General features: G+C 42.8%; 1 protein-coding gene across 5 annotated transcripts in view; it reads left to right on the top strand.

The window, feature by feature from the left end:
• Positions 1-15,229, top strand: part of ADNP2 (ADNP homeobox 2) — a 32,615-nt gene extending 17,386 nt beyond the window's left edge. For all 5 annotated transcript variants that reach the window (XM_061399451.1, XM_061399452.1, XM_061399450.1 and 2 more), the window contains 2 exons: positions 5,852-5,941; positions 10,541-15,229. In XM_061399451.1, coding sequence (XP_061255435.1) covers positions 5,852-5,941; positions 10,541-13,783 — 3,333 coding nt within the window. In that variant the 3' untranslated portion in view covers positions 13,784-15,229. The remainder of the gene's footprint in view (positions 1-5,851; positions 5,942-10,540) is intronic.
• Positions 15,230-15,750: the final 521 nt, after the last annotated feature.

Here is a 15,750-nt window from a genome sequence, read left to right as displayed (position 1 = left end):
CCATGTCTCTTACATTAGCAGCCACAAGGGAAGCCCCACTTTGGATTCTTAATAGCATCGTATCACCTGTGAATAGAAAGTTATACTTCTTCCCTTTCAATGTAGATACCTTTTATTTGTTTTTCTCGTCTAAGAGCTCTGGCTAGGACTCCAGGACAATACTGAATAGCAGTGGTGAAAGCAGGCGTCCTTGTCTTGTTCGCAGTGTTGGGGGAACGCTTTCCGTCTCTCACTATTGAGTGTCATGGTGTCCATCAGTGCCTTTGTCATGCTGAGAAAGTTCTGTTGTAGTTTTCTGAGTGTTTTCTTAATCATGAAAGGATGTTGGATTTTATCAGATGCTTTCTCTGCCACTTGAAGTAGTTGTGTGGGGTTTTCTCCCCTTTGTTCTGTTATCTTTGGTATATTACACTGGTAGATTTTCTTATGCTGCCTCTGCTGGCATTCCTGATATAAATCCCACTTGGTCATAGTGTATAATCTGTAATCACTCTAGGGTTTTGTTCCTTAGTATCCGTTATGTAGTTTTCATTTTTATTCATAAAGAATATTTGTAATTTTCTCTTCTTGTGATGTCTCTTTAGCTCTGTTATTAGGATAATGCTGGCCATGTAAAATGAATTAGGAAGTGTTACCTCCTCTTCTGTTGTGGGAAGAAGAGTTTGAGAAGAACTGGTGTTAATTCTTCTTTAAATATTTGGTAGAATTAATCAATGAAGCCATCTGGCTCTGGACTTTTCTTTGTTTTGATATTTTTGATTATGCCTTTTGATTCAATCTCTACTTGTTATAGGTCTGTTGAAATTTTCTATTTCTTGAATAAGTTTGGATAATTAGTGTGTTTTTAGGAGTTTGTCTATTTCATTTAGTTTATCTATTTTGTTTGTGTACAGTTGTTGCTAGTATTTTCATCTAATCCTTTGATTTCTGTAAGGTCAGTTGTAAAACACCCACTTTCATTTCTGGTTTTACTTATTTTTATCTTCTCTCTTTTTTCTGTCAGTCTAGCTAAACATTTGTAAATTTTGTTGATCTTTTCAAAGAAACAACTTTTGGTTTCTTTGATTATCTCTTTTTGTATCTTTGTTCAGTTCTCAGGTTGTTTTAATTTTGGTGTGCAGCCAGCAAACTGTTCAGTTGTGAACACCAGGTATCTTAATCTACAAGAAATATTGAAATAGTTAATCTGTTTATTTCCTAATAATTGGGTTTTCTTGTTCTTTAGTCACAAGTTGAATCTGACTCCTTTCTGACCCATGGACTGTCGCCCACCAGGCTCCTTTGTCTAGGGATTTCCTAGGAATTTCCTAGGCAAGAACACTGGAATGGGTTGCCATTTCCTCCTCCAGGGGATATTCCCGACCCAGGGATTGAACCTATGTCTCTTGCTTGGCAGGTGGATTCTTTACCACTGAGCCACCAGGGAAGCCCATACTAGCTCTTTTTTCCCTGCATCTGACAGTGGAAAGCACTTCTTCCCTTAAACCCTTCTCATCTCCTGCTATAGAACATTACTGCTTACTTCTTCCTTTTCCAGTATTTTCTTATGAAAAATTGAAGCCTACAGAAGTACTGAAAGGATTGTACCATGAAAACCCATGTACCTCCCACCTAAATTCTATAAAAATTTTTTTATTTTTATTTTTATTTTTTTTTAAATTCTATAAAATTAACACGCATATGTATATACACCCATCATTCAACCTTATTTAAACAAAAAATTATCTGTTCGGCTGCACTGGGTCTTAGTTGCAACATGTGGGATCTTTAGTTTCAGCATGTGGGATCTAGTTCCCTGACCAGGAATTGAACCCAGGCCCCATGCACTGGGAGTGCAGAGTATTAGCCATTGGACCACCAGGGAACATCTTCTATCTTATACTTGGATGCATTTCTAAGTTTCAGGCATTGATAAATTTGCCCTTAAACTCTTACAGCATAGGTGTATCGTTAACACAAGTTTAGTATTTCTTTACAGCTTTTAGTGGGAGGGGAATTTATATGTTTGTGAGATGCAGCGTAGCCGTCTCCAGTTGATGGGTTTGGAAATGCACTGATTCATGCAGTACAAGCCCCTGTCAGGGCACAGGGCCTGGTGTGGCGGTCAGACCCCACCCCACCCTACTGGTTACCATCATGCTGAAGATTTTCGCTGTGGATGAGATTTGCCTGGCTGATGTGTTATATGAGTGAAATAATAGGTGCTCCTGGGGAAGATTCTTCTGTGTTGTTTCTCTGTAGCTGCTCGTTTTTGTTGCTGAGGAGGATCCCATTCTGTGAGTAGTTTGTTATTGATTCTTCTAATGTGAACACCTAGGCCGTTTCTGGTTTGGGGTTATTATGAGTAAGGTTCTTATAAATATTCTTATAGGGCTTCCCTAGTGGCTCAGACAGTAAAGAATCTGCCTGCAGGTGATGTGGTTTTGATCCTGGGTTGGGAAGGTCCCCTGGAGAAGGGAATGGCTGCCCACTCCAGTATCACCTGAAGAATCCCATGGACAGAGGAGCCTGGTGGGGTTGCAAAGAGCCGGCACAGCTAAGCAACTAGCACTTTTTTTTTCAAATATTCTTATAAAAGTGTTTTTTTGTGGACAGCTGTTTTGGTATTTCTTGGATAAGTATCTAGATTTGGTATTATCCAAAGTAGTAGTGTGATTTCACACTCCTGACAGCAGTGGGGAGGGTTTCCCTTGCTCTACATCCTCACTACCTTTCGATAGTGTTGGTTTTCAAAAAATTTTTGAAATGAAGCCTAAAATAGATGTAAGAATGTTCTTTATGTTACCCTGCAGCATAGTTGTTAGCTACATGTTTTTGGGAGATCCCCTTTTCAGGTTGAGAAAGATCCTTATTCTTACTTTGCTGAGAGCAGAAATTATTGACTGATGGTTGAATTTTGTCAGATGACTTCTCTATATTAATATAATTTTCTTTTTTTAGTCTAGTGAATTACATGACTTTTATTTTTGTTATTTTTTAAGAAAAAAAATTGTTAAACCAACCTCTATCCCTGGGATAAATTCCACTTGGTCCTTTTTAGTATGTGGATTGATTTGCAAACATTTTGTTAAGGATTTTTCATCTATGTTCTTGAAGGGTATGGTCTGTAGTTTTCATTTTCTGTTACATCTTTGTCAAGTCTTGGCCAGCCTTGTGAAATGAATTGGGAGTTGTTTCTTTCTTTTTATTTTCTGGAAGAGTCTATGTAGAATTGATAATACCATGTTTAGTAGAACTCCCAGTGAAGCTGTCTGGAATTGGAGTTTCCTTTGTGGGAAGGGCTTTAATTATGAAGTCAGTTTCTACACTAGACATCAGGCTATCGGGTTACCTGATTTTCCTGAGTGAGCTTTTTCGCATACTCTTTTAAGAGATTTGTCCTTGTCAGTTTAATTTGTTGAGTTTATTGGCATTATGGTGTTCATATTATTTTCTCATCTGTAGGAACCATAGTGGTATCTCTGTTTGTTCTTTGGCCGCTCTGGGTTTTCGTTGCTTTGCACAGGTTTTCTCTAGCTGTGGCGAGTGGGGGCTTCTTCGTCACGGGGTGCTGATTTCTCACTGTGGTGGCTTCCCTTGCTGCAGAGCACGGGCTCCAGGTGCAAGGGCTTCAGCAGCTGCAGGTTGCGGGCTTAGCTGCACCCTGGCGTGTGGAATCTTCCTGGACCAGGGATTGGACTGCGTCCTTGCATTGGCAGGTGGATTCTTATCCGATTGCCACCAGAAAAAGTCCTCCCCTCTCTTTTTGGCATTGGTGATTTATATCAGCTTTTTTTTGACCAGTGGTCACATGATATTGATTTCCTTCTTTTTATCTTTGACCTCTCTGTGATTTTGTATTTGAAGTGAAATTTTTATAGACAGCATATAATTGTTGCTGTTGTTCAGTCTCTTAAGTTGTGTTTCACTCTTTGTGACCTCATGGACTGTAACATGCCAGGCTCCTCTGTCCGCCACTGTTTCTTGGAGTTTGCTCAAATTCTTGCTGGTGATGCTATCTAACCATCTCATCCTCTGCCACCCCCTTCCCCTTTTGCCTCAGTCTTTCCTAGCATCAGGGTCTTTTCCAGTGCGTCTGCCCTTTGTATCACTTGGCCAGAGTATTGGAGCTTCAGCAACAGTCCTTCCATATTCAGGGTTGATTTCCTTTAGGAAATGGTTTCCTTTAGGACTGGTTTGATCTCCTTGCTGTCCAAGGGACTCTCAATAGTCTTCTCCAATACCACAATTTGAAAGCAGTTCTTTGGTGCTCAGCCTTTTTTATGGTCCAACTCTCACATCCGTACATGACTGCTGGAAAAACCATAGCTTTCACTAAATGGACCTTTGCTGGCAAGATGATGCCTGCTTTTTAATATGTTGTCTAGGTTTGTGGTAGATTTTCTTCCAGGGAGCAGGCGTCTTTTTAATTTCATGGCTGTGGTCATCGTCTACAGGGATTTTGGAGCCAAAGAAAGTAAAATCTGTCACTGCTTCCACTTTTTCACCTTCTAGTTGCCATGAAGCGATGGGACTGGATATCATGATCTTAGTTTTTTGAATGTTTAGTGTTAAGCCAGCTTTTTCACCCTCCTTTTTCACCCTCATCAAAAGGCTCTTTAGTTCTTCTTCACTTTCTGCCACTAGAGTGGTATCATCTACATATCTGAGGTTGATGAATCCCAGCAGTCTTGATTCCAGTTTGTGAATTCATCTAGCCCGGCATTTTGGATGATGTACTCTGCAAAGAAGTTAAATAAGCAGGGTGACAGTATGCAGCCTTGGACTCCTTTCCTGATTTTGAACCAGTCAGTCAACATATAATTGGATTGTGGTTTTTAACTCAGTCTGACATTCTATACTTCTTATTTGAGTGTTTAGACCAGAGGTAGGCAAACTGGGCCAAATCTGGCTTGCTGTCCATTTTGTAAATAAACTTCTTGAAATATAGCTTTGCTTGTCTGTGTTTACATACTGTCTGTGGCTGCTTTTGTGCACAGTGGTAAGCTTGAGGAGTTGTTTCAGACAGACTGCATGCTGGCGAAGCCTTACATATTCACTGTCTGACTTCTTACCAACACTTGGAGTGCCCACATCATCCCACCCCAGACACGCTTCTCCATGGGGCTCACACTGGGAAGACAGTGTTTGCTCATGTGGGTTTTCTCTTTCAGAAATTATTTGTGGGAAATCTGATCTGTTTATTTCTTATAAGATGGTATTTTTAAAACTACATATATATATATATATATATATATATATATATGTATGTTTTTGAATTTATGGAAGACTAAAGACATGGAAAGAATCCAGCACCCCAGCAAGTGTGGCCAGGAAGGAAATCAGCTCTGTAATAGGACAGTTTAATGAAGCGCAAACAAGAAGTGTGGGAAAGGAAGAAAAAAATGTATTGAATTTAAGACTCTGTGAAACTCAGAAGATACGTTTACTAAGTATAAACTCTGTAAGGACTTGACATAAATTGAAAGGCAGCTGCTGAAGTACAGAAGCTGTAGTATTAACTTGGATTATTTCAGCATTTTCCCCAGGTCTCCAGCTTGATGGGAACTCTGTCAGCGTTTGCCATGGGGTATATTTTCATTTCAGTTTTCCCATGTAGATTTCCCTTTCTTTCTTTCTTTATCTCCTTCCCTCCCTTTCTACGCACTGTGCAGCATAGGGTGTCTCATTTCCCTGACCAGGGATTGAACCTGTGCTCCCTGCGTTGGGAGTGCTGGGACTTGTGACCACTGGTCCACCAGGGAAGTCCCTTGCATGTAGATTTCTTCAGGGCCAAAGAATCCCACTGGGTTCGTTCTTCTTTATCTTATGAAATTACATAATAATCTCTGTTTTTCTCCCTTTCTAAAAGGACCTTAAAGGCTTTGACCCAGGAGAGAAGTACTTTTATAACACATCATGGGGAGATATTTCTCTGTGGGAACCTTCTGGAAAGAAAGTGGTATGTATTTTTATTTCCAATTTTCATGTTTCCTCAGAACGTGGGGTAAGTGTTGGTTTAGTTCTGAGGAACATCATGTGTTTCTGGGTTGCAGATGAATGAAAGGGATGAGGAGGGGTATAATGTAAACATTTAGGGAAGTAGAAAAAGTTAAATGTTTTATAATACAGGATTGTTGATGCTGTGAGAGTTCTCTGCATATAAAGTTGATGAAGTGATACAGTGAAATTATTATATTATTATTATGTGCCTCTGATATAAGAAGGGCTTTTGAGTTATGTAACTATTCTGAGTAAAAAGAAATGACTTCAAGTATGAGCATACATTCTGGTTTCAAAAATTAAAAATATGGAGTTTGAATCGGGGAACACAATTTATAATAAATTTGAAACCTCAATGTTAAGCAGATTCCCACTAAACTATGTGACATACTGCTGAGTTCTCCGTTGTAAAGTGTTTCCTCTGGAAAACCTTCCTGCCGCCCAGCCGCTGGGTTAGCACCTCTTCGGCTCCAGGCAGCTTGCCCCAAGGGGACCAGCCTCTGCTCATTGCCTCCCCCTCCCATTTGTCCAAATAGCGTAGCCCTTGAGAATTCTGGCTTAAAAAAGCTTTCTGTAACTCGTCAGTCGTTTTTCTGTCAGAATTTTATTTGTAAACATTTCTGTTGTCACCTTGTCCTCTTGAGTCCTGCTTTCTGCCTGTTCTGTGTCTCTTCCCTTCCTTGACCCGACATTCCCCTCTGTACCAACAGACACAAGATTCCTTGAAACCGCTCTGATTTGGCTATTCTGCTCAGAACAGCTCATGGCTTTTCAAATATGCCTTATTTTGAATACCTTGGCTTCGTGAATATTTTCTTAGGCCTCTCTGATTTTTCTCATCTGAATTCCTAAAAGATTGTATGTAATATGCAGTATAATGTATAATTATATGCTCTTCATCAAGAAACATTTTTTGAATTCCTGCTACAACTTTCTGAGTGCTTGATGCAAAAGGTGAAAGTTAAGGTTCTTTTCTTTAGGGAGTTTATGTTTTTTTGTGTGTGAATGGGCACAAAAAGTTAAATAACAATGTGAAATAGTGGAAATTGAATATGTTAAATAGGTACCATATTCAGAAAAAATAAACCACTGTTACCTGGCATGGTAGAGGCTGTGTTACGTGCTAGTTTTAGTACCTTGCTCTGTATTCGTAGAGAACCTTCTTTAATTTGTGTCTGGGAAATAGGATTTTTGAACAAAGACAGTTTTTCGGCCACTGCAGCAGGAATGTGCTACTCGGCTGGATTATGTGGCTCATGCTGCAGAGAAATGAGATGTGCTGGATATCTGGGTTTGGGATGGAGATGCTTGTGTTATGTTGGAAATGAAGCCCGGCTGTTATGGGACCTGAAGATGTGGCCTTAGGCAGAAGGGAGACAGGGATGATCTCGGAGACAAGGCATCCTGCAGTGCCCGTGATGCCTGACTCCACTTCTTTCTGCTTCTCTCCTTAGTTATTTTTCTGTTACAGTGAACCAAGGTCTCACCCTCCAGTTATTTCTGATTGATCACTTTCCTAGAACTTTGACTTACAGGTTTTTCTCTAAACATTTGCTTTCACGTCTCTTGGGTAATTGCCAGGTGTGAGATTGCTGGGTTGTACAATATATGGTCCATCTCTGTAACAAACTGTCGGACTGTTTTCCAAAGTGGCTGTACCATGTTGCTTTCCCACCAGTGGTGTGTGTCCCGGCTGCTCTGCGTCCTCACTGGACTCAGTCAGGGTTTTTGTGCTTTTGGATTTAACTGCTTATTTTCCATTTTAATAGGCTTGTAGTGGTGTCTTCTCTGGTTTTAATTTGCATCTCCCTAGTGACTGACAGTGTTGAGCATCTTTACGTGTGTTTCCGTGGCATCTGGATACCCTCTTTAGTTTAAAGTATTCTACTCTTAAATGTTTTGCCAGTTTTCTAAAAATTGGGTCATATGTTTCCTTACTGAGACTTGAACATGTCCACAGTGTGTTTTATGGACACAAGTCCTTTATTAGGTACGTGGTTTGTAAATATTGTCTTCTAGCTTGTGGTTTGTCTTTTTGTCTTTTAAAGTATCTTTCAAAGAGAAGATTTCTTACTTTGATAAAATCCTGTTTATAATTTTTTTCTACTGTTGTTCAGTCACTCAATCATGTCTGACTCTTTGCAACCCCATGGACTGCAGCACACCAGGATTCCCTATCCTTCCACTATCTCCCAAAGTTTGCTCAAACTCATGTCCATTGAGTTGATGATGCCATCCAACAATCTCATCCTCTGTCATCCCCTTCTCCTCCTGCCCTCAATCTTTCCGAGCATCGGGGTCTTTTCCAGTGAGTCGGCTCTTTGCATCAGGTGGCCAAAGTTTTGGAGCTTCAGCTTCAGTATCAATCCTTCTAGTGAATATTCAGGGTGGATTTCCTTTAGGATTGACTGGTTTGATTTCCTTGCAGTCCAGGGGACTCTGAACAGTCTTCTCCTGCATTACAGTTGAAAGCATCAATTCTTTGATGCTCAGCCTTCTTTATGGTCCAACTCTCACAGCCATCCGTGGCTACTGGAAAAACCATAGCTTTAACTAGACGGACCTTTGTTGGCAAAGTTATGTCTCTGCTTTTTAATATGATGTCTAGGTTTGTTGTAGATTTTCTTCCAAGGAGCAAGTGTTTTTAATTTCATGGCTGCAGTCACCGTCAGCAGTGATTTTGGAGCCCAAGAAAATAAAAGTCTGTCACTGTTCCCTTTTTTCCCCACATCTATTTGCCATGAAGTGATGGGACCAGATGCCATAATCTTCGTTTTTTGAATGTTAAGTTTTAAGGCAGCTTTTACACTCCTCTATGACCTTCATCAAGAGGCTGTTTAGTTCCTGTTTGCTTTCTGCCATTAGGGTGTGTCACCTGCATATCTGAGGTTATTGATGTTTCTCCTGGCAACCTTGATTACAGCTTGTGCTTCATCGAGTCTGGTATTTTGCATGATGTACTACTCTGCATCGAAGTTAAAGAAGGAGGGTGACAATATACAGTCTTGATGTACTCCTTTCCCAATTTTGAACCAGTCTGTTGTTTTGTGTCCAGTTCTAACTGTTGCTTTTTGATCAGCATACAGATTTCTCAGGAGGCATGTATTTTCTATTATGGATTGTATTTATGGTGTCTTATTTAAGAAATCTTTCCTTGATCCAAAGATCTGTTCAGTACTAACAGATAGTAACAAGTTGTTAGTTCTATTGACTCTTTAACTGGGTGTAATTTTCATTAAGTATCTGGTTTTTCAATACAGTATTTTTGGAGTATAAGATGCTCCATTTTAAATGAACCACAAATGAAACTAAAGTACAGCATAAGGTGCTTCCAGATTTCAGAGATATTAAAATAGAAAAAAGTGTGTCTGAATTGGTGAAACATATTTTTTAAAATGTGATGTGTGGTTGGCTGTCCCCTAGGTTTTTTATAGATTCTCCTGGAAATGCCAGAACCTGGGATTTCTTAATTGCTGAAAAGGCAGTAGTGACATGTTGTTGAATGTGTTTGGGTGCTTTCTCTGATCAGTGACCCAAGAGGAAGACTGTGTGACTAGCGGAGAGAGTGACAAAACCCACAGGAGGGGAATTTGTATGTGTATGTGTGTGTGTGTGAGTGGTCTCCGAGCACTGGGAAGGATGGGGGTGGCCAGCGGCCACTGCATCAGCGGGAAACAGCTGCAGGGCGGGAGGACCTCTGCCCTCTTGTCTAACCTGTCCACACCCTGGCCTTCCTGCTTTGTGAAACTAGGCCCAGTGTTTTCTGGTGCTCCAGCTCTGGGATCTGGTGCCTGCCATGCTACTCTCACGTCAGACCAGCAAGGCTTCCTGGATGTTAGAACACATTGTGCTCCTCAGTTGGCCAGCTGTTGTACAAATGTCTGTTCTTATGCCCCAGGCTTGTTGAATTCCCCATATTTGCCTTACAGAGAGATACCATGTTGTCAGAGTGGCAGTCTGTGGCTTGAACTTACCTCAGGCTTATTCACAGTGAGTGAGCCACAGCCCCTCTGTCTTCAGTGGTTATCACTGTGCATTTGTCTTCTGGAATCTGGGAAATGAAAGGGGTGATCGGTTTAACAATTATCAAGTTTGGTTAAGTTATAACATTCCAGAAGTTTTAGAATTTGGAGTAAAAACAACTTGAAACTAAGAAAAGTGGAATAAAAAAGGGAGAAAGTAATTTTTTCTTGCTGAGAATTGAGTTCAATTGATGCAGTTGATTCAGAGTATAGGATTAAATAATGAGATTTGTGATTTTAATGGCTGGCTTTGGAAATGGGTTTCAGGTAGCTATGTTTTTGGGGCCAAATGCAGTTTGTATGTATGGCCTAAATGCTGAGAATAGCTGTTACATTTTTAAAGTGTTTTAGGAAGAAAATGAAAAGGGTTTTGTGATGTGTGTTGTCTGTAGCTGCTTTTCCTTACAACACAGCCCTAGATCCAGCAAGTTAGAAGAAAAAATATCGTTTACTTGTTAACTGTAGATTGTGTAGCATCTGATTTTTATTAAACTATGTAGTTTTATTAAACTGTGCTTGACTTTTTTTTTTAACAGAGATATCGAACAAAACCATACTGTTGTAGCCTCTGTAAATACTCCACAAAAGTGCTTACTTCATTCAAAAATCATTTACATCGCTACCATGAAGATGAAATTGACCAGGAGCTGGTGATCCCTTGCCCAAACTGCGTGTTTTCCTCTCAACCCAGAGTTGTGGGAAGGCACTTCAGAATGTTTCATGCACCTGCTCGGAAAGTCCAGAATTACACAGTGAATATTTTAGGTGAAACAAAATCATCTAGGAGTGATGTGATAAGTTTTACATGTTTAAAATGTAACTTTTCAAACACTCTGTACTACAGCATGAAGAAGCATGTGCTGGTAGCACATTTTCACTACTTAATTAACTCCTACTTTGGCCTGAGGACTGAGGAGATGGGTGAGCATCCAGGAGCTGACGACACTCTCTGTGCAGAGAAGTTGCCCCTGTCTGACAGGTATTACTGTAAAAAGTGCAACGCCAATGCCAGCAGCCAGGACGCTTTAATGTATCATATTTTGACATCCGATATACACCGGGATTTGGAGAACAAGCTTAGGTCTGTGATCTCAGAACATATTAAGAAGACTGGCCTTTTGAAGCAGATGCATATTGCTCCCAAACCAGCTGCACACGTGGCCATACCGCCGAATAGCAGTGCTCCAGGCATCCCAGCCTCCTCTCCGTGCTTCCACCTTGCCTTGCCGCAGAATGGCCAGAGCCAGACCGTGGTGCAGCCGGTTCAGGGTGCAGCCCCTCCGGCGACTGTGGGTGCGGGGGCTGTGGGCAGTGTCACCCACTCTCCGCCCGCAGTAGCCCAGCCTCACATGACTCTGGTCTCTAGTCCTCTGCCAGTGGGCCAGAGCAGCCTCACTCTGCCACCCTCAACGCCTCAGCCTGTCTTTCTGTCTCACGGAGTGCCACTTAATCAGGCAGCAAACCCTCCTGTGTTGCCTTTGAGTCAGCCGGTTGGACCTGTAAATAAGTCTGTTGGAACCAGTATCCTCCCCATAAACCAGACCATCCGCCCGGGGGTTTTGCCTCTCAACCAGCCTGTGGGGCCCATAAGCAGGCCAGTTGGACCTGGAGTTCTCTCGGTGAATAGACCTGTTGGGTCTGGGGTCCTCCCTGTCAACCCATCTGTCACCCCTGGAGTGCTTCAGGCAGTCTCACCAGGGGTGATTTCTGTGAGTCGGACAGTCCCGTCAGGGGTCCTTCCTGCAGGACAGGTGACCCCTGCTGGGGTCATCCCTTCAGGACAGACAGCGACTTCTGGGGTTCTCCCTGCTGGCCAGGTGGTTCAGTCAGGGGTGCTCCCCATTGGGCAGACGGCCCCCTCAGGAGCACTGCCCACAGGGCTGACGGTCCCGCTGCGGGTGCTCCCGCCTGGCCAGGTAGTCCCACCTGGGCTCCTTCCCCCCAACCAGACAGTCTCATCAGCCGTTCTTCCTGTGAACCAGGGCATTAACTCTGGTGTTCTTCAGCTCAGTCAGCCGGTCATGTCAGGAGTTCTTCCTGTGGGCCAGCCAGTGAGGCCTGGGGTCCTGCAGCTTAATCAGTCTGTGAATACCAACATTCTGCCTGCAAATCAGACCATTAGACCCGGTGCTTCACCAAACACCACTTTCCTGACGTCGGGCTCTATTCTCCGACAACTCATACCCACAGGGAAACAAGTGAACGGCATTCCCACGTACACACTTGCCCCGGTGTCTGTCACTCTGCCCGTGCCCCCTGGAAGCGTCGCCACCGTTGCCCCTCCCCAGATGCCCATCCAGCTCCTGCAGTCGGGCCCAGCTGCCCAGATGGCCAGTTCCATGGCCGGCATGCCCTCCCCTCCCGTGGTGGTAAATGCCACTCAGAATATGTTTGTTCAGGCCTCTTCGTCTGTGGCAGAGGCGAATCAGGTGCTCAAACAGGCCAAGCAATGGAAAACCTGTCCCGTTTGCAATGAGCTCTTTCCTTCCAACGTGTACCAGGTCCATATGGAAGTGGCGCATAAGCACAGTGAATCCAAAGCTGCTGACAAACTGGAGCCAGAGAAACTGGCAGCATGTGCGCCGTTTTTAAAGTGGATGAGAGAGAAGACAGTGCGGTGTCTGTCTTGTAAGTGCTTAGTTTCGGAGGAGGAGCTTATCCATCACTTACTGATGCACGGGCTGGGGTGCTTGTTCTGCCCGTGCACCTTCCACGATATCAGAGGCCTCTCAGAGCACAGTCGGACCATGCACCTGGGGAAGAAGAAGCTGCCCATGGATTACAGTAACAAAGGTTTTCAACTGGATATCGACGCCAACGGCAACCTGCTGTTTCCCCACCTTGACTTTATTACCATATTGCCCAGGGAGGAGCTGGGCGAGCGGGAGGTCTACCTGGCCATCCTGGCGGGGATACACTCCAAGTCGCTGGTGCCCGTGTACATCAAGGTGAGGCCCCAGGCTGAGGGTGCGTCTGGGAGGCCTGGCAAGCAGGTGTTGACCTGCCCCTTTTGCTTTGGCACCTTTGTGACAACGGAGGCATACGAGCTGCATCTGAAGGAGAGGCACCACATCACGCCCACAGTCCACACGATTCTGAAGTCTCCGGCTTTCAAGTGCATCCACTGCTGCGGGGTCTACACCGGCAACATGACGCTGGCAGCCATTGCCATCCACCTGCTGCGCTGCCGCAGCGCCCCCAAGGACAGTAGCCCTGACCTGCAGGGCCAGCCCGGCCTCCTGGAGAACAGCGAGCTGCTTTTAGTCAACGGCGAGGTGATCCACGACCCCAGCTTCTCAGTGAAGAGAAAGCTGCCCGATGGCCACTCCGGGGCCGAAGACCAGAGGGATGGCACGGAGCGGCCCCTCATCATAGACGCGGACACAGACCCGGCCCCAGAAAAGGCAGCGAGTGCTGCACCTGTTAAACGGCAGCGGAGTGAGGGCAGGACGGAGGGACCGCCTGTTAGTGACGACGCTCTTCAGATTTTAGCATTAAATCCTAAAAAGTACGAAGACCGTTCTTACGAAGACAAAAAGCAGTTTCTTAGGGATTATTTCCACAAGAGACCATATCCCAGTAAAAAGGAAATAGAATTGTTATCCTCACTCTTATGGGTGTGGAAAATTGACGTGGCTTCATTTTTTGGAAAAAGAAGGTATATTTGCATGAAAGCAATAAAAAATCACAAGCCTTCTGTACTTTTAGGCTTTGACATGTGTGAACTTAAAAATGTTAAACACAGATTGAACTTTGAGCATGAACCACAAAACTTGTAAAAAAAAAAAAAAGTTAGGAAATCTAAAGTATTAGATGAATAGCAGTTTTTTCAATTGAGATTTTAAAAAATGTTATTTTCTTCACTGTATGTTGAACTAATCAATTTCAGTGGTCTTTATGCTGCTCTTTAGATTTCTTTCAGGTGCTCAGAAAGACTTCTATATAAAGAAGTGAATAGTTCTTTCAAATTTGTTTCCTGCAGTTTGATTTTGTAACAATTATTTTTTGTTTTTTCCTGTCATGTAAATTAAATCTTTTGATAATTCATGCACGCCTTGTTTTCCCAGTAGTGTCAGTATCGTATGATAAAAACTGAAATCTATATATGTTTATTTTTCATTTAAGGAAATTTCAGCTTGTTTCAGAACACTTGATTAACTGCAAATTAAAACTGCTCTCCCTCAGCTTCCCAAGTAGCAGCAGACGATACAGTAAATGTTTAGAGAAGTGAGTAGCAGCCTCCGTGACATGTCTGGTTCCTTAAGGATGCACTGCATTAACTTATGCTGATTTCTTCTTGTAAGGTATTTGCTTATTAGATTATAATTTTGATTTATGTTTTTTCAGTTGTTTACGTCCTAACAGTTGTTTTTGATTGTAACTCAGAAAACCAAATGTTTTCATTTGTTAAAAATATACTGAACCTGAAGTCTGGTATTTAAATCAAGAGTTATTTTACAAATAAAGTAATTCTGTAGGTACAAAATACTTCTTACTGTAGACTTTTCCCCTCTTTTTGATATGGTGATGTCTTCTCCATTCAAAGACAAGACAATAAATCTTTAGTGCCTTTAGAACAAACACTGAAAACACACACAAGCTCTCCTCCTAACCTAACTGTTCATAAACCAGCGAACGGGAAAGTCTGTGTTACTCAGGAATAAAATGTTGATCCCTGAGTGTGGCTACTAAGATTTAAACAGGTTTTCAGGGAACAGGTGAAATGTATGGACTGGAGCTAGTCTCCTAGTTGGTGTATTAAATCTGACAGTTTCCTGGAGGTAAATTTATTCATTCTGGGAAAATGGGCTTTCCCATAGCCTGGTGTCCAGGTTACTGGGATGGGCTATTGCTAAGGAATCAAGCGTGTTACTGTCCTTCGGCCAACTAGACCTCGTTTTTTCCACAAAATCTGAAATAACTTAAAGCACCAGAAGCAGTTATGGAGACCAGCCTGTTTGACCTTGAGCCGCAGTGTTGGTGATGCACGGCAGAGGCGCCTGTGCCGCGTGCTTGGAAGATGCGACAGTCTACCACGTGGATTTTTAATAATTCTTGCATGTCATTGCTGTAATGTACATTTTTGAGGCAATCGTGAAACTGATGTGTGTGTGATTGTTGGTGTGCTCTGTTGTAAATTCAAAGAGCTTGTTCAAGTTTTTTTTTTTTTTACTTATTGTTTTCAGAGTGTCTATTTTGAATTAAAACTTGTTATACCACTGCAAGTAGAACTGTTTAATTCTTTTAAATGTTAAAACATCATGATGATTCAGAAACAATTTAAACATGAAAGTAGATACCATATTTGTTGTTGTGAAAATAAGCACACCCCCAAAAGGCTGACGAATTACAGGGTCATGAAGTAGCTGTGGCTGGAGATCCTTGCTTTGTGTGACAGTGGCCGGGAGTTGCCTTTCTCCAGGCTGAGCTCTGTGCCAACTGGCTCAGCTTGCCATGTGTGTGGCTTGGCCAGCGCTCCTTCAGTTGTGAGACTTCGTGGCTCTGTTTGCGTTTGGGGCCTGGTCAGTCTGTCGGGCTGACCGTCCTGTCCATTGCAGGATCAGAGCAGCATCGCCAGCCTCTTTCCTCCCAGCCGTGGCCCCTGCACCCTCTCCAGGCTGTGTCCCTCTGGCAGAGAGGAACAGCCCTGAGCAGAACCACTGTGACTAAGGAATTTTGGTTGCTGGCTGTAGTCCAGCTTTTGATGTGGAGTCTTTTTATATGCTAGTTACTGGTTTTTAAACAC

The sequence above is a fragment of the Bos javanicus genome, chromosome 24 (genome assembly GCF_032452875.1).
Source record: "Bos javanicus breed banteng chromosome 24, ARS-OSU_banteng_1.0, whole genome shotgun sequence".
NCBI classification, from domain to species: domain Eukaryota; kingdom Metazoa; phylum Chordata; class Mammalia; order Artiodactyla; family Bovidae; genus Bos; species Bos javanicus.
The sequence above is the reverse complement of the archived record's forward strand: the minus strand, read 5'-3'. Positions and strand labels throughout refer to the sequence as shown.